This window comes from Leptopilina heterotoma, unplaced genomic scaffold (assembly GCF_015476425.1).
Source record: "Leptopilina heterotoma isolate Lh14 unplaced genomic scaffold, ASM1547642v1 Lhet_169, whole genome shotgun sequence".
Taxonomy (NCBI): Eukaryota; Metazoa; Arthropoda; class Insecta; order Hymenoptera; family Figitidae; genus Leptopilina; species Leptopilina heterotoma.
Window position 1 is genome coordinate 1,288,526 of NW_025110885.1, and position 21,503 is coordinate 1,310,028.

At 25.7% G+C, this 21,503-nt stretch overlaps 1 protein-coding gene across 8 annotated transcripts in view; it reads right to left on the bottom strand.

The window, feature by feature from the left end:
* LOC122499558 (dystrophin, isoforms A/C/F/G/H-like) overlaps positions 1 to 21,503 on the bottom strand; it is a 557,697-nt gene that overhangs the window by 519,341 nt on the left and 16,853 nt on the right. For 7 of the 8 annotated variants that reach the window (XM_043607986.1, XM_043607985.1, XM_043607988.1 and 4 more), the window contains 28 exons: positions 21,367 to 21,428; positions 21,204 to 21,296; positions 21,011 to 21,088; positions 20,807 to 20,899; positions 20,634 to 20,723; positions 20,295 to 20,493; positions 20,047 to 20,198; positions 19,371 to 19,766; positions 17,128 to 17,769; positions 16,927 to 17,049; positions 16,370 to 16,843; positions 16,116 to 16,273; positions 15,618 to 15,979; positions 15,049 to 15,401; positions 14,436 to 14,867; positions 14,041 to 14,193; positions 13,793 to 13,954; positions 13,322 to 13,624; positions 13,090 to 13,233; positions 12,692 to 12,862; positions 12,414 to 12,596; positions 12,132 to 12,245; positions 11,866 to 11,985; positions 9,150 to 10,295; positions 8,721 to 8,945; positions 4,607 to 5,122; positions 3,888 to 4,519; positions 3,267 to 3,411 (listed from right to left, as the gene is read on the bottom strand). In XM_043607986.1, the coding sequence (XP_043463921.1) occupies positions 3,267 to 3,411; positions 3,888 to 4,519; positions 4,607 to 5,122; positions 8,721 to 8,945; positions 9,150 to 10,295; positions 11,866 to 11,985; positions 12,132 to 12,245; positions 12,414 to 12,596; positions 12,692 to 12,862; positions 13,090 to 13,233; positions 13,322 to 13,624; positions 13,793 to 13,954; positions 14,041 to 14,193; positions 14,436 to 14,867; positions 15,049 to 15,401; positions 15,618 to 15,979; positions 16,116 to 16,273; positions 16,370 to 16,843; positions 16,927 to 17,049; positions 17,128 to 17,769; positions 19,371 to 19,766; positions 20,047 to 20,198; positions 20,295 to 20,493; positions 20,634 to 20,723; positions 20,807 to 20,899; positions 21,011 to 21,088; positions 21,204 to 21,296; positions 21,367 to 21,428 (7,721 nt within the window). The remainder of the gene's footprint in view (positions 1 to 3,266; positions 3,412 to 3,887; positions 4,520 to 4,606; positions 5,123 to 8,720; positions 8,946 to 9,149; positions 10,296 to 11,865; positions 11,986 to 12,131; positions 12,246 to 12,413; positions 12,597 to 12,691; positions 12,863 to 13,089; positions 13,234 to 13,321; positions 13,625 to 13,792; positions 13,955 to 14,040; positions 14,194 to 14,435; positions 14,868 to 15,048; positions 15,402 to 15,617; positions 15,980 to 16,115; positions 16,274 to 16,369; positions 16,844 to 16,926; positions 17,050 to 17,127; positions 17,770 to 19,370; positions 19,767 to 20,046; positions 20,199 to 20,294; positions 20,494 to 20,633; positions 20,724 to 20,806; positions 20,900 to 21,010; positions 21,089 to 21,203; positions 21,297 to 21,366; positions 21,429 to 21,503) is intronic. The other variant, XM_043607992.1, reaches the window with a different exon arrangement.

Sequence of the window (21,503 nt, forward strand, 5' to 3'; positions counted from 1 at the left end):
ATACTTTACTTATTTACTAGTCTCGACTCTTTGGTAAAAAATCTAAAATTATCAAAAATTCGAAAAAATTCAAAAAACCGATTTTCTTAAAATTCAACATTTTTTCTTCTCTTTTATGTGATTCAGCTTCATTATTTTTGTGCTTTTGGAAAATACTTTACTTATTAAATTGTCTCGACGCTTTGGTAAAAAATCTAAAATTATCGAAAATTATCAAAAATTCAAAAATTCGAATTTCTTAAAATTCAATATTTTTTCCTTTCTTTTATGGAATTTAGCTTTATTATTTTTGTGCTTTTGGAAAATACTTTACTTATTTAATAGTCTCGACTCTTTGGTAAAAAATCTAAAATTATCAAAAATTCGAAAAAATTCAAAAATCCGAATTTCTTAAAATTCAACATTTTTTCCTCTCTTTTATAGGATTTAGCTTCATTATTTTTGTGCTTTTGGAAAACACTTTACTTATTAAATTGTCTTAACTCTTTGGTAAAAAAATCTAAAATTTATCAAAAATTCGAAAAAATTCAAAAATCCGAATTTTTAAAATTCAACATTTTTTCCTTTCTTTTATGGAATTTAGCTTCATTATTTTTGTGCTTTTGGAAAATACTTTACTTATTTAATAGTCTCGACTCTTTGGTAAAAAATCTAAAATTATCAAAAATTCGAAAAAATTCAAAAATCCGATTTTCTTAAAATTCAACATTTTTTCTTCTCTTTTATGGCATTTAGCTTCATTATTTTTGTGCTTTTGGAAAATACTTTACTTATTAAATTGTCTCGACTCTTTGGTAAAAAATCTAAAATTATCGAAAATTATCAAAAATTCAAAAATCCGAATTTCTTAAAATTCAACATTTTTTCCTTTCTTTTATGGAATTTAGCTTCATTATTTTTGTGCTTTTGGAAAATACTTTACTTATTTAATAGTCTCGACTCTTTGGTAAAAAATCTAAAATTATCAAAAATTCGAAAAAATTCAAAAAACCGAATTTCTTAAAATTCAACATTTTTTCCTTTCTTTTATGGAATTTAGCTTTATTATTTTTGTGCTTTTGGAAAATACTTTACTTATTTACTAGTCTCGACTCTTTGGTAAAAAATCTAAAATTATCAAAAATTCGAAAAAATTCAAAAAACCGATTTTCTTAAAATTCAACATTTTTTCTTCTCTTTTATGTGATTCAGCTTCATTATTTTTGTGCTTTTGGAAAATACTTTACTTATTTAATAGTCTCGACTCTTTGGTAAAAAATCTAAAATTATCAAAAATTCGAAAAAATTCAAAAAACCGAATTTCTTAAAATTCAACATTTTTTCCTTTCTTTTATGGAATTTAGCTTTATTATTTTTGTGCTTTTGGAAAATACTTTACTTATTTACTAGTCTCGACTCTTTGGTAAAAAATCTAAAATTATCAAAAATTCGAAAAAATTCAAAAAACCGATTTTCTTAAAATTCAACATTTTTCTTCTTTTTTATGGGCTTTAGCTTCATTATTTTTGTGCTTTTGGAAAATGCTTTACTTATTAAATTGTCTCGACTCTTTGGTAAAAAATCTAAAATTATCGAAAATTATCAAAAATTCAAAAATCCGAATTTCTTAAAATTCAAAATTTTTTCCTTTCTTTTATGGAATTTAGCTTCATTATTTTTGTGCTTTTGGAAAATACTTTACTTATTAAATTGTCTCGACTCTTTGGTAAAAAATCTAAAATTATCAAAACTTTAAAAAATTTCAAAAATCCGATTTTCTTAAAATTCACCATTTTTCCTCTCTTTTATGGGCTTTAGCTTCATTATTTTTGTGCTTTTGGAAAATGCTTTACTTATTAAATTGTCTCGATTCTTGGGTAAAAAATTTAAAATGATCGAAAATTATCAAAAATTCAAAAATCCGAATTTCTTAAAATTCAACATTTTTTCCTCTCTTTTATAGGATTTAGCTTCATTATTTTTGTGCTTTTGGAAAACACTTTACTTATTAAATTGTCTTAACTCTTTGGTAAAAAAATCTAAAATTATCAAAAATTCGAAAAAATTCAAAAAACCGATTTTCTTAAAATTCAACATTTTTTCTTCTCTTTTATGCCATTTAGCTTTATTATTATTTGAATTTTTATTCAAGAGAAAAAATGGAAAACTAAAAAAATTTAGAAATTTAGTGAGTAATAATTATTATTTCTTTAAAAAGTATTTAATTTAAAATGGCTTTATAAAATAAGCAATGCAAAAGATGACCCAGATACTAATTGTAATTGTTCTAGCCATAGTTTAGGTTATAATAATATTATAATAATAATATTATATTTAGATTATAATAATTATTTTAAAAAAATTTTTTAAATTGTTTAAAATAAGCAGCCCCATAAAACATTCCTGCGAGCTTGCGCGCGGATAGTTTGGCTAGTACAATTTAAATAATCAAAGAATTCAATTATTTTTAAAAATTTTAATAAAATTCTTCGAAACAATTAAATTATTTTTAATACAATTATAGTAAAATAACTCGAAAGAATTCAATTTTTTAAAAATGTTGATCAAATTTTTAGCAAGCATTCAATTATTTTCAAGAAAATTTTAATAAAATTCTTCGAAATAATTCAATTATTTTAAAAAATTTTATCCAAGAATTGATAATTCTTGCATTAATAATTTGATAATGAATTGATAATTTTTTTTAAATAAATAATTTTGTAATTTTCATTCCTCAACTCTATACAGTATTAAATTATTTCAAATTCAAAATTATATATAAGTTGCAAACATATAATTTTTTTAAACAAAAATGTTTTCTTTCAAAATAAAAAAAAATGACTTTAAAGAAGTTCTTTGAAAATAAGTTATAAACTCTTCAACTGTCAATAAATTAAAAGTTATGTTAACCTAATGTTTATACTTGTAATTGTCATACCCATGACTAGAACACCATAACAGTATGGTAACTCCTGCCAGAATTATAACAGGAATCAAAAAAGGTTTCTTTTAGTGCATTATTTATATTATTCTAAAAAAATTGATGCAAAGTTTAAAAAAAAAAGTACAATAATTAAAAATATTTAAGAGAAAGGAATGAAAGTTTAAAAGATTTCCATGTCATATGCTGCATTGTTAGCGGACATGGTAAGTTGATACTAAGCGAAAATACAAGTTCAAAGCTATTTGCGTCTTGGCACATTTCACATTGCAGAGAGTCAGGAAACTCAAAAGTTATATTTAGAAAAGAATACAATTCTTCATTTGTTTGTTTGTTTATCTCTTACCTTAATCATTGACAATCTTATCGACAAAGATGTATCATCTGACGGATTAGCAGTCGAAACAAGTAGGGAATTTACATGTTCGATTATGTTTCTCGCTCCTTCAAGGGACTTTTCAATATTAATTTTCCCTTCCATAGTGAAATCCCTATAAATTAAAAAATTCAATCAAGACAAATTGTTTATTAGTTTAAGTTTCATTTATTTTAATTTTAATTTTATGAATAAATATTGATAAAAATATATCTCAAAAAAATTGATAAACAATTTTTTTTCATCACTGTTGAAAAATATCTAAAAGTGAATGTACTTTCCTAGTGTCACTATAATTCAAGTTCATTAGACATTTGTTTTATTTTGTTTAATTAAAATTTGTGCAGATTACGTTCACCGCAGCACGAAAGCTAAACTACGACTGAAATAGATCTATGGAGAGAATCCCGGCTTCCTGATAATATTGTCTCTATATTACGCTTAAATGTACTTTTACAGTACATGTAAATCAGGTTAAAATTCTATTTTTTTGTTTTTTTACTACTCAAGTTTATAAAGTTTATAAATTGAAACTTATAATAAATTTATGATTATTAAAGAATTTTTATTAATAATAAAAAGTGAACTTACGTTTCTCGATAATTTTTTAATTCATTAACCAGTTTCTGCCATCGATTCTGTAACTCGTCAACCATGTTTTCCAGTTCTTTGACATCATCTCCTGTTGATCGGCTAACAATTTCTGTCGTCGAACTTGCAATGTTATTCATTGTTTTTTGCATTTTTATCACTTCCTTCTCAAGGTCCATGGCAACAACTTTACTTCCATCAGAAAATGGTTCGGATTTCAATTTTTTCAACATTTCCTCAGTTTTTGCAAGACACTCGGCAAATTTACGGCAAATATTTTGCAACTCCTTCCATTTTTCAATGCACTTGATCCAACGTTTATTTCTCTCCATATAATTTCTATTTACATCTAACCATTCGTTCTTTAATTTGTCGGATAAACGTTTAATTTGCTCATCTTTTCTAGCCTGTGGTTCAATACTATCGTAAAGATAATTCATTTCCTCGACACTTGGTTTCAGAATATTTAGTGCATTTCCAATTTTTTTCAAACATTCCTCTTGATTGGCGAACAATTCGTAATCTTTTCCACTTAATGGCATTGCACTCAATGATCGTGATATTGTTGCTATCGCTTCTCTGAGTTTATTACATCTTGTCAAATAATCTTGACTAGAAATTCTTCCCACATCCTGAAAAATGACAAAAAATTTTCAATACAATGACTAATTTTCAATGAATTATGAAAATTTACCAATAATTAAAATTAGATAACTTACCATTTCAACTTTTTTATCGTTGACATGTTTATCTTTATCCTTACTACCACTGAATCTTTTAAATTGAGTACTAATTTCTTGCCACTTGCTATTAATTCTATAGCGCATATTTTCGGAATGACCTACATTTAGTCGCTTCAAGTCATTGCTAAGATCATTTAATTTTTGAATCTGTTCTTGTCTGGCGTCGAATTCTTCGGTAAAAGATTCCAATTGTCCTTCATAATTATTGGCTTGTTCCAATTTCAGTGGAGCATCTCTAAACCAATCTTCAAATTCGGCAATTAGTTTATTATAAAGTCGTAACGATTCTTCCGCTTTTTGTGCTTGAATTCTTCTTGATTCAGTTTCAGCCATAACTTGATGCCATTTACTTCGTAGCTTATCTTGATGTTCATTTTTAATTTTTTCCGCTCTTACTGGATCAGAAACATGAACAGTCATTACCAATCCATCGCCTCGACTTATAAGACTTGCTGCATCCGGTGCAAGACAACTGAGTTCACTCTTGATCAACTGAAAATAATATTAAAAATTTTTTTTAAATTATTGTAAGTTTTCTAAACAAAAGCTCACACAAAAAATTTGTTTTGAATTAAGTTATTTCATTTTCAGGGTGGTCACAAGTTTCAGTTTATCAATTTCCCTGACAATTTACGGACATTACAATTATTTTCCCAGACTAAATTCTTTTCACAGGAAAATATGAAAGTTTTGCGGAAAATAAGTAAAATTTATGAAATTTAATAATTTCTAAAAATTACAATTATAACCCTTTCTGAATTCAATTATTTTCTATAATTTTCAACTAAACTTTATCTATAAATCAAATATTTTAAATAATTGTCCGAAAGTTCTTCGAGAATTTAATTATTTAAATACGAAAATTTAATTTTTTATAATAATTGAAACTGCCCATGTTTTTTTCTAAATTTTATAGGTATAATATTTTCAAAAAATAAATATAATCAAATTTTTGAAGAATTTTAATTATAAATATGACCAAGATCTCTCCAAAATTTGCTTTATTCGAAGATAATTAAATCTTAAAAAATTATGATAAAAAAGTTCTAAGAATTAAGTAGTTTTTAAAAATATTTTAATGTAATTTTTCGAAAACAATTGAATTTCTTAAAAGAGTTTTTGTATTATTTAAAAAAACTAATGAATTTTTTGATGAATTTTAATGAAATATTTTAAACATTATTTTTTTCTCCAAAATGTTAAAAATAATTCTAAAATGTTATTATTTTTTGTGTGTATTTGAATTTTTGGAAATATGTAATTGAAAGTACTAAAAATACTAAGTTTTAAAAAATTAGAAGCTAATTTTAATTAATTTTCATTTTTAAATTTACGTTTAAAGATTTTTCATTAAAATTCTTGATAATTCAATTATTTTGAAAATTTGCAATTAAAATTCTTCAAAAGTTCTATCAAAAATTCTAACAAAATACTTGAAAAAAATGAATTATTTTCAATTAAATTTTACAAAATTTCAATTATTCAAAATCTTTTTAATTGTATATTTCGAAAATTTAAATAGAAAATGATTGAAAAATAATTTTTGAAAGATTTGTTATTTTTTGCACTATAAAAATCGAAATAATTACATTTAATACTAAAAAATAAATAAATTTCCCTGATTTTATCGACAAAAATTTTTTTTACCAACATTTCCCTAATTTTACTGACATGTAGCCACTCTGATTTTTTAATACTGTTTTTAGAAAGAAAAAATTTGCAAATCGTTCCAAAAATGCTAACTAAAAAAAAAAAAAATGATTTTTTTTTTTTTTCATTTTAAAATGATCAGCTTTTAATAAATTTATTCATCACCATAATGCGATTGTGTTTTAGAATCCTAACCTTAAAAATGCATTTTTTATAGAAAAATTTTGTTATATTTGACAAAATATACAGTAGATATTTTTGTTTAGCTGTAAAAATATTTACGATATGTATAGTCTAATAAATTTGCTAACCTAAAAAAGTAAACTTCCCAAAATTTTTTGACTTCATAGTCCATTTACGATGTTTACTAAAATATATTCGCATAATTTTTTAAAAAACACAAACTAATTACGATTATCTACTTTTCGAATTAAAATAAAACACCTCTGTTTTAAAATAAATATGATAAAATCCGCAATAATTGAAAATATTTACATGCTCCGAATGCAATGATGCTTCTGCGCATGTCCAGATGTTTAGGATTAACCCACAACATATTTCGACTTTTTATTTAATTAAATTTGCAAAAAAAGGGAAAAACACAATATTATTACTAAAAAAGAGGATTAAACATAATAATGAATTGAAATACTTCGATTGATAGTGAAAATTTAGTAAATTGATTGACTTAACCTAAAAATGTATGCTTCGAACAAATTGCATCATTATAAAGAACACTAAATATTTTTTCCCCAAAATTTATTAAATACTAATAAAAATACACGTACTGATTACGATTATCATTATTTCAAAGCGAAATGAAGTTTCTTCTATGCAAGATTGGTGTAATAAAACAAGCAATGATACGAACGATACGGAGAAACTTTTACACTGACGTCACCAACAAAGATGGCGGACTACTCAGTGAGTCAAAACACTAACCTGACCTCGCGCATGCGCAAATTTTTTATTAAACTTTTCTTTAAATTCAGACTAAAAAAGGCGAAAAAACTAATAATATTCTCAAAAAAGAACGTTAACTATAATAGTGAATTGCAATATTTGGTTAAATAATGAAAATCTTGTAAAGTGAGGAATTTTACTAACAATGAACATCTTGTAAACTAATCAACCTTGTCAACAATGAGAGTTGACAATATTTATGATTACACAAACAAATTACGGTTTTCGTAACAAAATTTACCAATTGCTATTAAAAAAATACGTACCAATTGCGATTATCAATTACTAGTTGGAAAATAAATCACTTTTTTGCAAAATTAATATAATAAAAAGGGCATCTCACTGATAGATGTTTCACATTGACATCGAACAGGAGGAAACAGGAAGTACAAAAAAGTACTCAGTGAGTCAAGACAATAAATTTTAAAACAATAACCGCGAAAATTTGAATTTAAATTTGTAAAATTTGTAAATTTGTAAAGTGTAACGAAAAATATTAATACAAAAAATTACAAAATAAGAAATATTTTAATTATGAAAAATAAAACTAACCAATAGATCAATAAAACTAATTAAAATTAAATAATTAGTTAAATTACATTTATTGAGTAATTAAAATCAAATAGGTTAATGGTAGTTAATTAATTTAATGGTTCGATTAAATAATCAAAATTAAATTATTAAATATTTAATAAATTAATATCTATAATTAAATATAATTAAAATTAAATTTTTAAATAATTAATTAATAATTTAATAATTAGCTTAATTGATCAAAAACGTTTACACAAATAAAATCATGAAAAATAAAACTAATCAATGAGTTAATAAAAATAATTAAAAGTAAATAATTAATAAAATGTGTTCAAATTAATTAACAAAATTGAAATTAAATATATTAAAGGTAGTTAATTAATTTGAGGATTCGATTAAATAATCAAAATCGTTCACGCAAATAAAATTATGAAAAATAAAACTACTTAATAAATTAAAAATTAATTAATCAAATAATTAAATTAAATTATTCTTAATAAATTAATAATTAAGTAATCAAAATTAAATTATTCAATATTTAATACACTAATTAATTAATTAAACATTTAAAATCGTTCACACATATAAATTTACAGTGAAACCTGTCGGAATGTAATTCGATTTTTTAAATTTTATAACAGTAAACAATCCTTAAAAAATTGTTTTTTATTTTAATTTTGTAATATTTTTGCAATATTCTAGAACTAAGTGAATATAATTCTTGCTGGATATTTTTTAATATAAAGAAATTTTCAAAAAAAGAGTTGCATTCCGACAGGTTTGACTGTATGTTGACGAATTTCGTTTAAAAACTATTTTAAACGAAAAAAATTCGAGAATGTTTTTGTCTAATTCATTGAATAAATTGAATATTGAAAAGAAAATAAAAACCTTTTTTAATATTATTAAATAAGGTTATTAAAATATGAATTAAAATACATACCTCAAGTCTTTTCGATGGATCCTTTTCGTTATTGACTCCGCAAATCGTCATCAACATAATATCCATTCTTCGCAGCATTTGCTGTGCAAGTTGTTCGAAATCGAGAATATCTCTTTCCAGATTCGCTCTCGTCAAACCGCTGGACGATCTATGGAGTCTTCTTTCTCCAAAAATCCTCGAATCACCTTTATTTAATAAAGGATCACGAAGCTTGTCGAGATTAGTCTGCGAAAGAAAAGTAAATTTTTATTTATTAAAATTAAATTTTTATTCTTTCAAATAAATGAAAAACAATTATTCTCTAAAAAGCGTCATTAAAATTTATAGGCTAAAAAAAACAATGTGTGAAATTAATACAGAAACATTGTTGTTAATTTTGGCAATTATTATGTTTAGTCGCAAAAGCAGAAATAAAGCCTTCTCTATTACCTTATCCAAGAGGTGTTCAATATGCTCATCTAAATTAGTATTTTCTCCCTCCGAACTGGAACTCCTAACATCGACTTCAGTATCATCGGAAAAAATCAAAATATCATCCGTTTCTTTATCACTTCCATAGAAACTTTCACAATCCTCACTTACTTCGTCATTATCTCTTTCAAATTTCACTTCTTTCATTACAATTTTCTTTTTCGTTCCATTACAAGAAATCGTTCTCTTATTTTCCTCATATAAAAAATATTCAGTAACAGATTTTTTATCTTTACCAATTTCTTTTAATCTCTTAACAAAAGATGTCGATGGTTTCGATAGAGTCTCCAATTTCTCATTATTCCCCAAGTTTGATTTCATCATCTTACTTGTTTTTATTATTGGCGTAATTTCTCTCGAAGTATTTTTCTTCAAAATCTCCTTTTCTTCAACATCAGTGTCAGCCGATTCAGGCTCAGTTTCCGTGTCCTCAATAATTTCAACTCTCTCAACAACTTGAGGTACTTGTTCAACACTAACATTTGCACATGGTAAAACAACACGATCATTGGCAGAAGCAATTGATTTTACTATTTCCATTTCTTTTATCTCAACAACGCGAAAAGAATTTATTTGAATATTTCGTTCCACTGAAATTTCACTCGCTCCAGTTGCCTTCAGTGTATTCGTTGAAACTTGAGAGAATAGTTTACTATTTTTCGTGAGAAAAAATTCTTCATCCACAAGATTTTCCTCCGACTCGGATGATTCCGAGGATGATTCATCTGATTGACTTGCTTGTAATTGTGATGTTTGTACAACATCGGGAATTGAACTCATGTCTAATCTTCGTCTAACTGTTCGACTAACATCAATCACTGTTCCCTTATATTTCTCCGATTTAGCCGATGATTTTCTACTGCGATGTGGAATATCAATTGGTGAACTTTCTGGTGTTTTAATTTGTTTCTGTTGATTGTAATCAAAAACAGGATTGAGATATCCAATGCCGTACATTTTTTCATTTTCGTCAATTAATACATTCTCACATTGTAATTGTAATTCCTCTTTTGTTTTAAACAATCCACTCATGTCTCTCCCCTCAGAATTGATCGTCTTATTTTTTTTAATTAATAAATTATCATTGATCTTGATGATCCATTCCTGTGAGAAAATTATGATTTATAACGGCAATTTTTTTTTTTTAATGAAAAAGAAAAAAAATGTGAAGCTTTTTTTTGGCAAATATTTCACAAATGCACTGTTAGATGGAATAGCGGGGTTAATGAGGTGATAAAAAGAAAACCAGACCAAGAAGAAATTAACTATGCATTTCACAGTGCGAACGAAACAAAATATTTTTATGTTCTTCATCCGACACCAATGCAAAAAAATTTGCTTTTTTTTTCTCAACATCCGTTTTTTTCAAACCAATTATTATTTGTCAGGATAATTCATTGTTTTTTTTAGGAACACATCCATTTAAGGAGTACAATCTTTTCAAGGGGAGAGACATATTATTGAACATTGTGTTGGTGTTGTGCTATCAATATTTCATTCGGTCCATTCCACCAAACTTTGCGACAATCACGTGCTGACAATATATTTACATATAGGTGTATTATGTGCAATTGTTTATAAAAGTAATTTCAATTATAAGCAGACGACACCTCTTGGATAATAATTTTCACTTTATATTTATACTTTTATTTAAATATAATACTAATAGTTTTTATATTTACTATTATTAGTTAATAATTCTTATACTTAATGCGCATTTAAAATTTTTGTTCTTTAAATATTAATTTTCGTAATTATAAAAAAAACTATTTTATATTTTTTACATTAGTTACAAAATCGAATATATTTATTCTCTCGTTTGTTGCTTACTTGCAAAGAATCGTAGCATCAAAAAGTAATGCTATTTAATCCTTGAAACATTATTTATCTCCCAATGCGAAGTTTAAAAATAATAAGAAATATAAAAATTAAAAATCCTATGTACGTTACATACGATTTTTAAAATACTTGGTTTACAAAATGACTTATTTAAGTAATTGTGAAATACAGAGGTAATTTTTCAATGATTGTCAGTGTGTTTAGAGTAATTTGAAAAAGCCAAAGCAAAGTTGACAATTAATTCAAAAAAGCAATCTTCTTTATAATTAAAGCACATTTTCATAAATCAAGCATATTTTTATAATGAAATAAACAAAAAAATTTAAAGATTGGTTACAACATTGTTATTGGTTTAAATATTCTTTGCATTAAAGTAAAAAACAGATTTGCATTTAAAAAAAATTATTCGAAACTGCTTTTCCTTTCCTTCAATCAAAAAATAGATCAAGTAAATAAAGCAAATAAAATAAATGAAAAAAATGAAATAAATAAAATAAAAGTAAATAAAATAAAAATAAATAAATAGAATAAAAATAATTGAAATTATTTATAAGCAGACGAATAATTAAATTAATTTAAAAAATCAAAAAACAAAGGTTTTGAACGAATCGAATAATTTCGTATTTAAATACAAGAAACGAATTATGTTTTAATTTGAAGGATATGTGCAATAATAATATTTAAAGCACAAATATTTCACATACCAATTGTTATAAAAAGCAAGCCAATATTATGAAAAAGCAAACACAAAGGAATAAGCAAAGAAAGTAAACGCGTAACATCAGTTTTCTTTGGATAAAACAGAATTCAAAATTATAATATTCAGAGTACTTACTTGAATTCTTCTCGAGATATCTTCCCATTTTTCACAAACGGCCGCTACTTTTGGATAAAAACAGTAACGTTGAAGTTGAATGACTTTCGATTTTGTCTCCACCATTTCATTTTGTAAAGACTGAAAATAAAATACATAATAATTAAATGTAAGTTCAGAAAAAACAACAGTTCAATTATAATTTAATGTTAAAACAGAATCATAAATTAAGTTTCCAAGTTTCTAAATTATTCATATATTCAGAAATATTTTGCGAGACGAATTACCTTGCATTGTTCCAAGTGAGATTCATTTAATTGTTCTAATGGAATATTATCAAGTTTCTTCAGTTTGTCTTCTATTTGGAATAACCAAGCGTTTATTTCGTCAACATTCGGCTCCTGAAAAAATCGTCCATTTCATATTAATGCACAATTAATATTTCAATAAATAAAAATAAATAATAAATCATAAATAATAAATAAAAATAAAAATTAGTAAAATTAAATTAAAATTAAAATTAAAATTTATTATTCCTTTGTTAATATTGCTATTGATTATTAATGTACCTCTGATCCACAGCACGTTCGCAATCTTTTTTCAGTGCTTGCTAATCGTTTGACGAGTTCCGTCAATCTTTCTCTAAATTGCTCCATATACGATGGATCGCACAGTTTTGAAAATTCATCTTGAGATCTAAATAACTTGTCTCTTACAACATGTAGCCGTGGAATTACTTCCATCAGAGTTTCCTAAGAAATTAGTGAAAGAAAAAAAGCAGTTTAACATCACATAACAGCGAATAATTATGATTAAATTTTTTTTTAAAAGCATTTCTTCTTCTTACCGTTACGTAAATAGCATTTACAGGTAAATCAGGCATAGTTTTTTGATTATCCAACTCCTTATTTATACTCTCAATTGACATGTTAATGTATGACATGTGCTTGAACATTTCACGAGACAAATCTAGTGCCGTTTCCAAAATAGATTTGCTTTCCGTTATATGTTGTCCCAACTGTGATTACAAACAAAAGTTCATAAAATTTTATTTCAATATTTAGAAAGTGGTGTAATAATTATTAAAATTTAAAAATTTTCTTTAAAAATAATTAAAAATGTTTTAAAAATATTTTTAAAATATTGAAAAAATGTTATAAACAGGTTTAAAAAAATGTTTTAATATGTATAATTGTAAATATTTTTTACGATGTGAATTAAAGTTTAAAAAAAATTGAATCGTACCTTGTTGTATAAATCTTTAAGGGTGTCTATACGATTTGTCAATTCATCTGGATCAGGAACAGTTTTTTCTTCAGCTAATCTTCTGCCGGTTACAATTATTGTTTCTATTTCACTTTTGATTTCACTTAGTGTTTGATAGAAACGCTAAAAAAAAATGTTTTATTTTTAATATAAAATATATTTTCGAAATTATTTTCTTTTCTTTTTCTTAAAATTAAATAAATATTCTTACCAAGCAATGTTTCAATTGTCCTTCAATAGCTTCGGGATCTTCGGAAGCTAGTTCCAATAAACAAGTAGCTTCCTCAATGCCTCGAAGTTCTCTCAATGCTCTCGACAATCTTGGCTCCAAATTAATTGGACTACGGAATCGTTGGAATTTCCTTTGTACTTCAGAAAATTTCTGTCCAATTAAAATCATTTGTTCTTGAAGTCGTGAAGCAGCTTCTTGTTTTCCCGTTGCTTTGTACGCTTCAATTTGGTTGGCCATTTCTTGGAGGGTTGACTCTTGACTTTCCATTTCGTCCATTAGTTTCTTAAATAATAGAAAGAATTTATCAAATTGTTTTTAATACAACTTCCCTTTTTCTTTAGAAAATTCTTTAAAATTTTTTTTTTAATTTCTTAAATTTTAGAAAAAAGTATCTTCTTAAAAAAACGAACTTTTTACTGACGTTAAAAAATTGGGTAAAAATTTAAAAACCTGGTAGTCATGAGGTAAATCATCAGCCGTCAGATCACAGTCGAGACGAGCAGTAAGTACGGAGTCCACTTGCGTTAAGGAGTGTTGAAGAGCTTGAATACGCCCTTCTGATTGTTGTGCTTGCTTCACTGATCCTTCCAATTGCTTTGTGCGTTCGCCTGCCTATTTTCCAATAGAATATTAATTATAGAAATAAAAGCAATAAATTATCGTAAGATAAAACGAAATTAAACGTTAAAAAATAATACCTGTTTATTTAAACTACCCCAACGGCTTGTTAATGATTCAACGTCACTTTGAATAGTACGCGTCATTATGTCGCTGTCAACAAGTTGTTTTCCAATTTCTTGTAATTTATCAAAGCGGGAGTCCGGATGATTTCGAATATAATTCTCTAAATCCTGAAAAAATACAATCAATATTTGAAAGAATATATTTTAAAGAATATAACTGAAAAAATATATTTATAAAATATACAATTGAAAAAATATAATTGAAAAAACATATTTAAAAAATATATTTGAAAAAATATATTTAAAAAAATATATTTAAAAAATATATTTAAAAAATATATTTTAAAAAATATAATTAAAAAACATTCTTTAAATATGTTATGAAATTTAACAATTGTTTATTGACTCACATCAAGTTCTTCCGATATTTCCTCAGCGTCAGCGCTTTTTGTTGATTTTTTTAGTCTCTTTTCAAGTTTATCTAACCAATCACTTTCCTGGGCAACTAATGCACGAAACTCTCCGTATTCATGACTAGCATTCTGCAATTGTCTATAACGTTCATAAATACGATCCGTAACGTCCGTCCATCTTGCATTTAAATACGTGAATCGCCTTCCCAATTCGTGAACAGATGAACCTTCTGAACTTAGAAGTTTGTCATTGCCAAGCTCATTGAGATTTCGAAACTCTTCCACTCGTCTGTCAATTTTATCTTTTAACAATTGATATCGACCACGAGCTTGAAAAAGCTCAACAGATGAAGTTATTTTTCCCTCATTCGGTATTTCCTTTTCTAAACTTGATAGCCAATTTGTGAAATCTTCAATTCCATTTATAATCTGGATTGCAAAAAATTTAAACAATAAATTCAAACATAAATTGAAATTTAATAAATTTAAACATAAATTGAAACTAATTAAATTTAAACAATTTTAAACCAATAAATTTATTTAATTCAAACCTGAAATAAACTAATGTGATTATTGTTAAAAAATAGGAATTTTTGAATATTTTTCTTACCTCATCATTTTTCTTCAAAGCATTTTCATATTTATCAACCTGATGTTTTGCTCCGTCCACAATGGCATTCCATTTATGTGAAATATTTTGCAACTGATTGTTTAACACACTTGCGAAATTGGGCTCGGAATTTTCCAGAAGTCTATTGGCGGTTGTTTGAAGATTTTCTATTCTCGGCTTAGTTTGATTGACTTCTTCGGAAAAGGCGCGGCCTTCATTTAATTTCAATTCAGTCGTCGCAACATCATTAACAAATGCGTCTTCACATATTTCTTTCAAACGTCGCGCTTTACTATTTAACCAATTTTCGAGATCTTTAAGTTCAACATTGAATAGTTTCACGGTTTCAATATCTGGAACGGAAATATTTAATTATTAAATTAATATTCATAATGAAATAACTTATTTTTGGAAATATTTCCCAACAGTTAGTTATTTAGTTTGCAATAATAATAATATTGAATAAATTCAATAATTTACGTATAAAAAGATAAAAACGAACTTTTATTGTATTGAAATAATGTCTATCTAAATATTGAAAGAAACGAATAATAAATTCAAAAGCAAACCTTTTGCAAGCTTTTGTTGTCTCTCTTCTAAAATAATAGGAATGTCACTCCATTTTGTGTTCAGATCTTGCAATTCTTCTTTTACTTTTTGGCATTGAGAATCCTGTTTTAAAATCAATTCTTGACCAATGCTATTGACATAATCGAAGTTTATTTGATGTGTTTTCAACGAAGCCTGAAGATCCGTCAATTTTTTCATTTGATCCTGCATTGTTACATCGTCAGACATTACAGCGTGCTCTGATAATAATACTCCTTCCACATTGTTTATAAAAGATAGCAAATTGGCAATTGTTTCATTATATTTCTTAGGTGGCGTTTTATCGACAACTTCGTTTAACTCATTTAAACGATTGGAAAATCTGAAAATTATAAAAAAATTCACTTGTCAATTTGATATTTTAATTGAAAAAAGAATTTAATTTAATCTAGTTTTTTTTAAAGTGAATTTCCATTCAAGCGAATTAAATTTTTCAAATCAAATTAGATTATACTTACTTCTTCAATAATTCATCCCATTCTTTAATAAATTTATCAATACTGATCTGCAACTTTTCACTGTCTTCAGGTGATAATTGCGTCGCACTTAATTTTTTAGCTTTAGCAATTAATTTTTGAACACGTTCTTCATAAGATTTCATCGATTTTACTTTTACCTGAAGGAAATTAATGATCATTTAATTGATATATAATCATTTAATCTAGAACAATTAGTAAGTAACCACAAAATAAATGGGAAAATAATGACTTACTCTGAAAAGTTCTATTTGATTGCTCTCCTGATTCGCATCAAACCATTTCATATAGCCGTCGAGCAATAATTGTACACTGGCTAAATCTGTTTGAAATTGTTTCAACTCTAATAATAAATCAACTTTATCCTTAATTGTTTGCAATCTAGCGTTGACAGCTTTCCAACGATTTTGTAGATCTCTGAGTTTTAAATCTTCATCTTCAACTGGCTCATTAATTTGATCGATTTCTTGAAGAAGTTTTTTTCCAATTTCAAGCGCTTTATCATATTCACCCTGATGGGATTGCAAATCTGTAAATTTTTCTTCATAAATTGCCTTTTTCTCTTCAACACTCAACTCATCAAAAACACCCTCCGAACGTCCAACTTCCAAATCGACATAATCTAACCATTTGTATAAATTTTGCAACAAGGTTTCAAATTCCTGTTTTGTTGCACTATCAATTCGACGTTTCTTTGAATCACTGTGCATCTGAAATAGAAAAGAATTTACTTTATTTCTTTTTTCATTTAAATAAGTATTTATTTTTAAACCAAAATCAGAAGAATACGAACCCCTTCTGCGAGTTCTTCTTTATAAGCAATACTCGTTACTGTTTCTGACATCCAGTCATTTCCGCTTGTCACATTTGCTTGGGTGTTGCTCGTCAAATCAAATTCAAATCCAGAATTTGAAATCTATTTTTAGTACAAAGAATATAAAATTTTAGAATGAAAATTAAAATAAAGAAAAATTAGTTAAAAATATGTACATACCCTTTGACTCTGTACTTCCATAATTTGTCCAATAGCTTCCCATCGATCTTGAAGATTTTCAATTTTTTCCAACAAATTACTGCACTCTTTGTAAGACCCATGTCCATCAAAATCTTGAATTGATTTTTGGAGTGTAACAATTTTTTTCTGATTAATGTCCATTTCAATTTTAAGAAAATGCATTTTCTTTATTCTCTCCAAAATTTCACCCAATTCTGAAGCGGGACTTGCTTCCATTTGCTTTAATGTAATTTCCGTTTCGTTAAGTCGTGTTACCAATTTTTTATACTCCTCCATTGCATCTTTCCATAATAGAGAGAGTATTTCAAAATCGTGCCTTCGTTTTTGCTTCCATTGACAAATATGAGTCCAACGTTCTCCAAGAGCTGAAAGTTGATCCTCCATCTCAGCATATACAGTTTCAGAATTATCCTCATCAACCACAACAATCATATTCTTTAATCCATCTACAACATTTTGCTGTCCCTGAATATTCTCCTCTAATTCATCCAATAATTTTATTTGCTCCTCTAAAGATAATTGTTTCGATTCAACGTCAGCCATGTGAGAAATTTTGTCTTCTGTTTTTGTCAACCATTGTCTCAAAGAATCCAATTGACTTTGTTGCTTTCCCATCAAAATCTATTTATAAAGTTACTTTATTAGAATATCAAATATTTTTTTATTTTAAATATAAAATATTTAGTCTTTTTCTTTAAAAATAAAATGAGTTTTCTTTTTACCTTTAAAAATAAGTTTTCTCTTTATTTATTAAATAGCAAATATTACGCGCGTTACCATGCGAAACGCTACGTTCAATTTATTAATCGTATGCAAGTTACAAAATTTTTTTATTTTAAAATATCAATTTCTATTTTTGAATAAATCAACATTTAAAAAATCCACTTATTAAATACATTATTGATTATTATTGTTTATTATTTTCAAAAATTTTAATAAAATTCTTTGCAAAATTTCAATTATTTTCATAAATAACAATATTTTTAGCAGAAATTTAATTATTTTCGTAAATACTGCAATTCTTCGCAAAAATTCAATTATTTTTCAAAATCGTACGTAAGAAATTATTTTCTTAAATAATAAAATTCTTCCAAGCAATTCAATTATTTTTATAAACAATAACATTTTTCTCAGGAAATAAATTATTTTCAATACAAATTTTATAAAATTCCTAGAAATAATTCAGTTATTTTCAAAAATTATAATAAAGTTCTGTGAAGAATTCAATTATTTTCAAAAAATCTTATTGTTTATAAAAATAATTGAAATACTCGGACAAATTTGATTATTTATGAAAATAATTGAATTTTTGGGAAGAACTTTATTATTTATCCAAATAATTGAATTCTAGCAAAAGAATTTTAATAAAATTTTGAAAAATAATTTAATTTCTACGGAGAGCTTTATTATTTATGAAATTATTGAATTGTTATTAAATAATAAAATTCTTAATGAATAATAAAATTCTTCCAAGCAATTCAATTATTTTTATGAACACAATTTTTGTCAGGAATTCAATTATTTTCAATACAATTTTTATAAAATTCCTAGAAATAATTCAGTTATTTTCAAAAATTATAATAAAGTTCTGTGAAAAATTTAATTATTTCCAAAAAATTTTATAATAAAATTAAATAAATTTTTATTAACAATAATTAAAAGTCACGATTATTTAAAAAAACTTTAAACAAAAGTCTTCGTAAAATTCAAGTATTTTTAATAGTTTCAATTAAAATTGTTTAAAAAAACGACGTTATTTTAAAAAAAACATGAAGAATGTTTTTAAAAGAATTTAATTTTCTATGAATAATTTTAATAAAATTTAATAAACAATTCTGGTAAGAACTCAATTATTTCTAAAAAATTGTAATAAAATTCAATAATCAAATGTTTTAATTACAATTATTGACAAATACGATAAATTAAAAAAATTAAATTCTTCATAAAGTTCTATTACTTTCAAAATGTTTAATTAGAGTTAAAACAAACTCTATTATTTTCAAAAAAAATTCTTCAAAACAATTCAATTATTTTTAAAAATTTTCACAAAATTCTTTGCAAGAATTCACTTAATTTCAATATTAATTTTAAAATTCAGAATATTTAATAAGAAAAATTATTTAAAAAGTTAGGAAACAAAAAAACAATTAACAACTAACTTAAAATCGAGAAATTATTAATATTAACGAGTATTAATATAGATTTAAATTGAAGAAAACTACCTCGTGAATTTTTGTTTGTCGCTCCATTGCTCGCATTCGAAGTCCTTCCCAACGTGAATTAAGTAAGGACATTTGCATTCGCACTTCATGCTCCTCATCTTTTTGTAAACCTCCATCTGCCAATAGTCGTGCGCCTTCCTCTAAAACAGCGCCGACTCCATCTCGATGTCCAGATAATTCCATTAAAAATGTTTCATGCTCGTGAAATTGTTCTTTCAAGATTTCTAAAGTATCGCCAGGTTCCGGGGCGTGATTTAATTTATCTTCAGCACCCAATAACCAAGTCAAAACTTCCTCAAGCGCAACTTGATAACCACCCAATTCAACCGAAACATTAGTAGCGAGGCTCATAGGTCTTGAAGTTGGCACTTCAAAATTCGTAAACGATAATGAACTCTAAAACAAATTGTTAATATAATCGGTTGTTAGCCAATACAATTAAAACATTTCAAATTAATTGATAAAAAGGCAAATTAGTAAATGTAAATTAATAAAAGTTTTGTTTATTTTTTTCGTTTAATTTTTTAATCTTAATTTCTTCTTATTTTATCTTTCCTAATTTTTAAATTTTAATGCAATTAATTTAAAAGTTTCTAGTTTAATTGAAGTGAATTTTAATAAAAAAATTGCAAAAACAATTTTTAAAGAAATACAAATTAGTGTCTATTTTAATTACCTCTGCGCTTGGAGTAGTAGCAGGACTTGTAGTATCACTAGCGGTGGAAATATCAATAGCAGAAACATCATCACCAGAGTGAGGTAACGATTGAAAAAGACACATGACGTACATCATTATTGATTTTTTATCAGGCACTGCCGTATTGACATCTGCAAAAGAAAAAAAGCATAATAACAGGAAGATAAATACAAAACAATCTTATTATTATTTGTTCGCAAAATTTAATTATGTGTAAATTAAATTACCCTCTGGATCTAAAAGTCGTTCAATCGAAAGATGTTCCTGCGCGAAACGAAAAGCGTGTTCTAATCGTGCATTTGGATGTTTACGTGAAATATTATTAAAATCAAATGACTGCGGTTTCCACCTGTGAAGAAGTGCATTGAATGCCAATCCATCTGACCAAGATGTTGTAAAATTTTTTATATCAACACCTGGATAATTCTAAAACAAAAATAAACGGTATTTTAAACTTGAAATCAAATTTTTTTCTAAATAAAAATTTAAAGAATATCTTATTTTATTCTTTTAATTAATCTCTTGTCTTATTTAAATATTAATGCAAATGAACATTAAAAATTTACCTGTGAATGTTGTCGACACCAGGCAAGAAGTGTCTTCTCCAAATTTGTCTGCTGTAATTCTGACATTAAATCTTTCAAGTGATATTGAACCTATTAACAGAGTAATCATAATTTTAGAATGTAAAAAATTAGTTGTGGTTAATTGCATCTGATGAAATTGATTGTCAACTAACCTGCCAATGTAAAATGATACTCCACACTAAGCCGAGAGTTAATTTTGGATTTCCATCAACGATATCATTACTACTGATATTGACAAGTTTCACCTGTAATTATTGATTGTTTATTGAATATACAGAAAACAATAAATAAAATGTGGAATTCAAAATAATAATAATCGATTTTTTAAACATATTGAAAAATTAAAATAAACTTACATTGTTTTGCTCGAGAATTTGCAATGCTTTATTCACATTATTCAGATGATGAACTCTCATACGACCACGTTCTCTTTTCTGAAATTCACAATTACGTAGAATAAAATACAATACAAATTAAAATAAAGTACCGTACGAATTAAAAGAAAATACAATACAAATCACAAAAAAAGTATAATAAAAGAAAACTCACATATCCCTTGGCCGTAAGAACCTCCAATAAGGATAAAAGACGATTTCCATCTCGCAAATCGACAAACAAATCCGCAATTGGTTCATGATTATTCTGCAGAGAAATAATATTATTAGAAATAAAAATCGATCAATCAATAATAAATAAGAAGAATAAACTTTACCTTAAGAAGTTGTGAATTTATCCATTTTGCAAACGTCTTCTTTTGCACATCCTCCCGTTCATCTGGAATTATAAGAAAAATATAAAATTAAATTTACAGGATCCATTAAAAAAATATCCATCAACGAAAATTTTAAC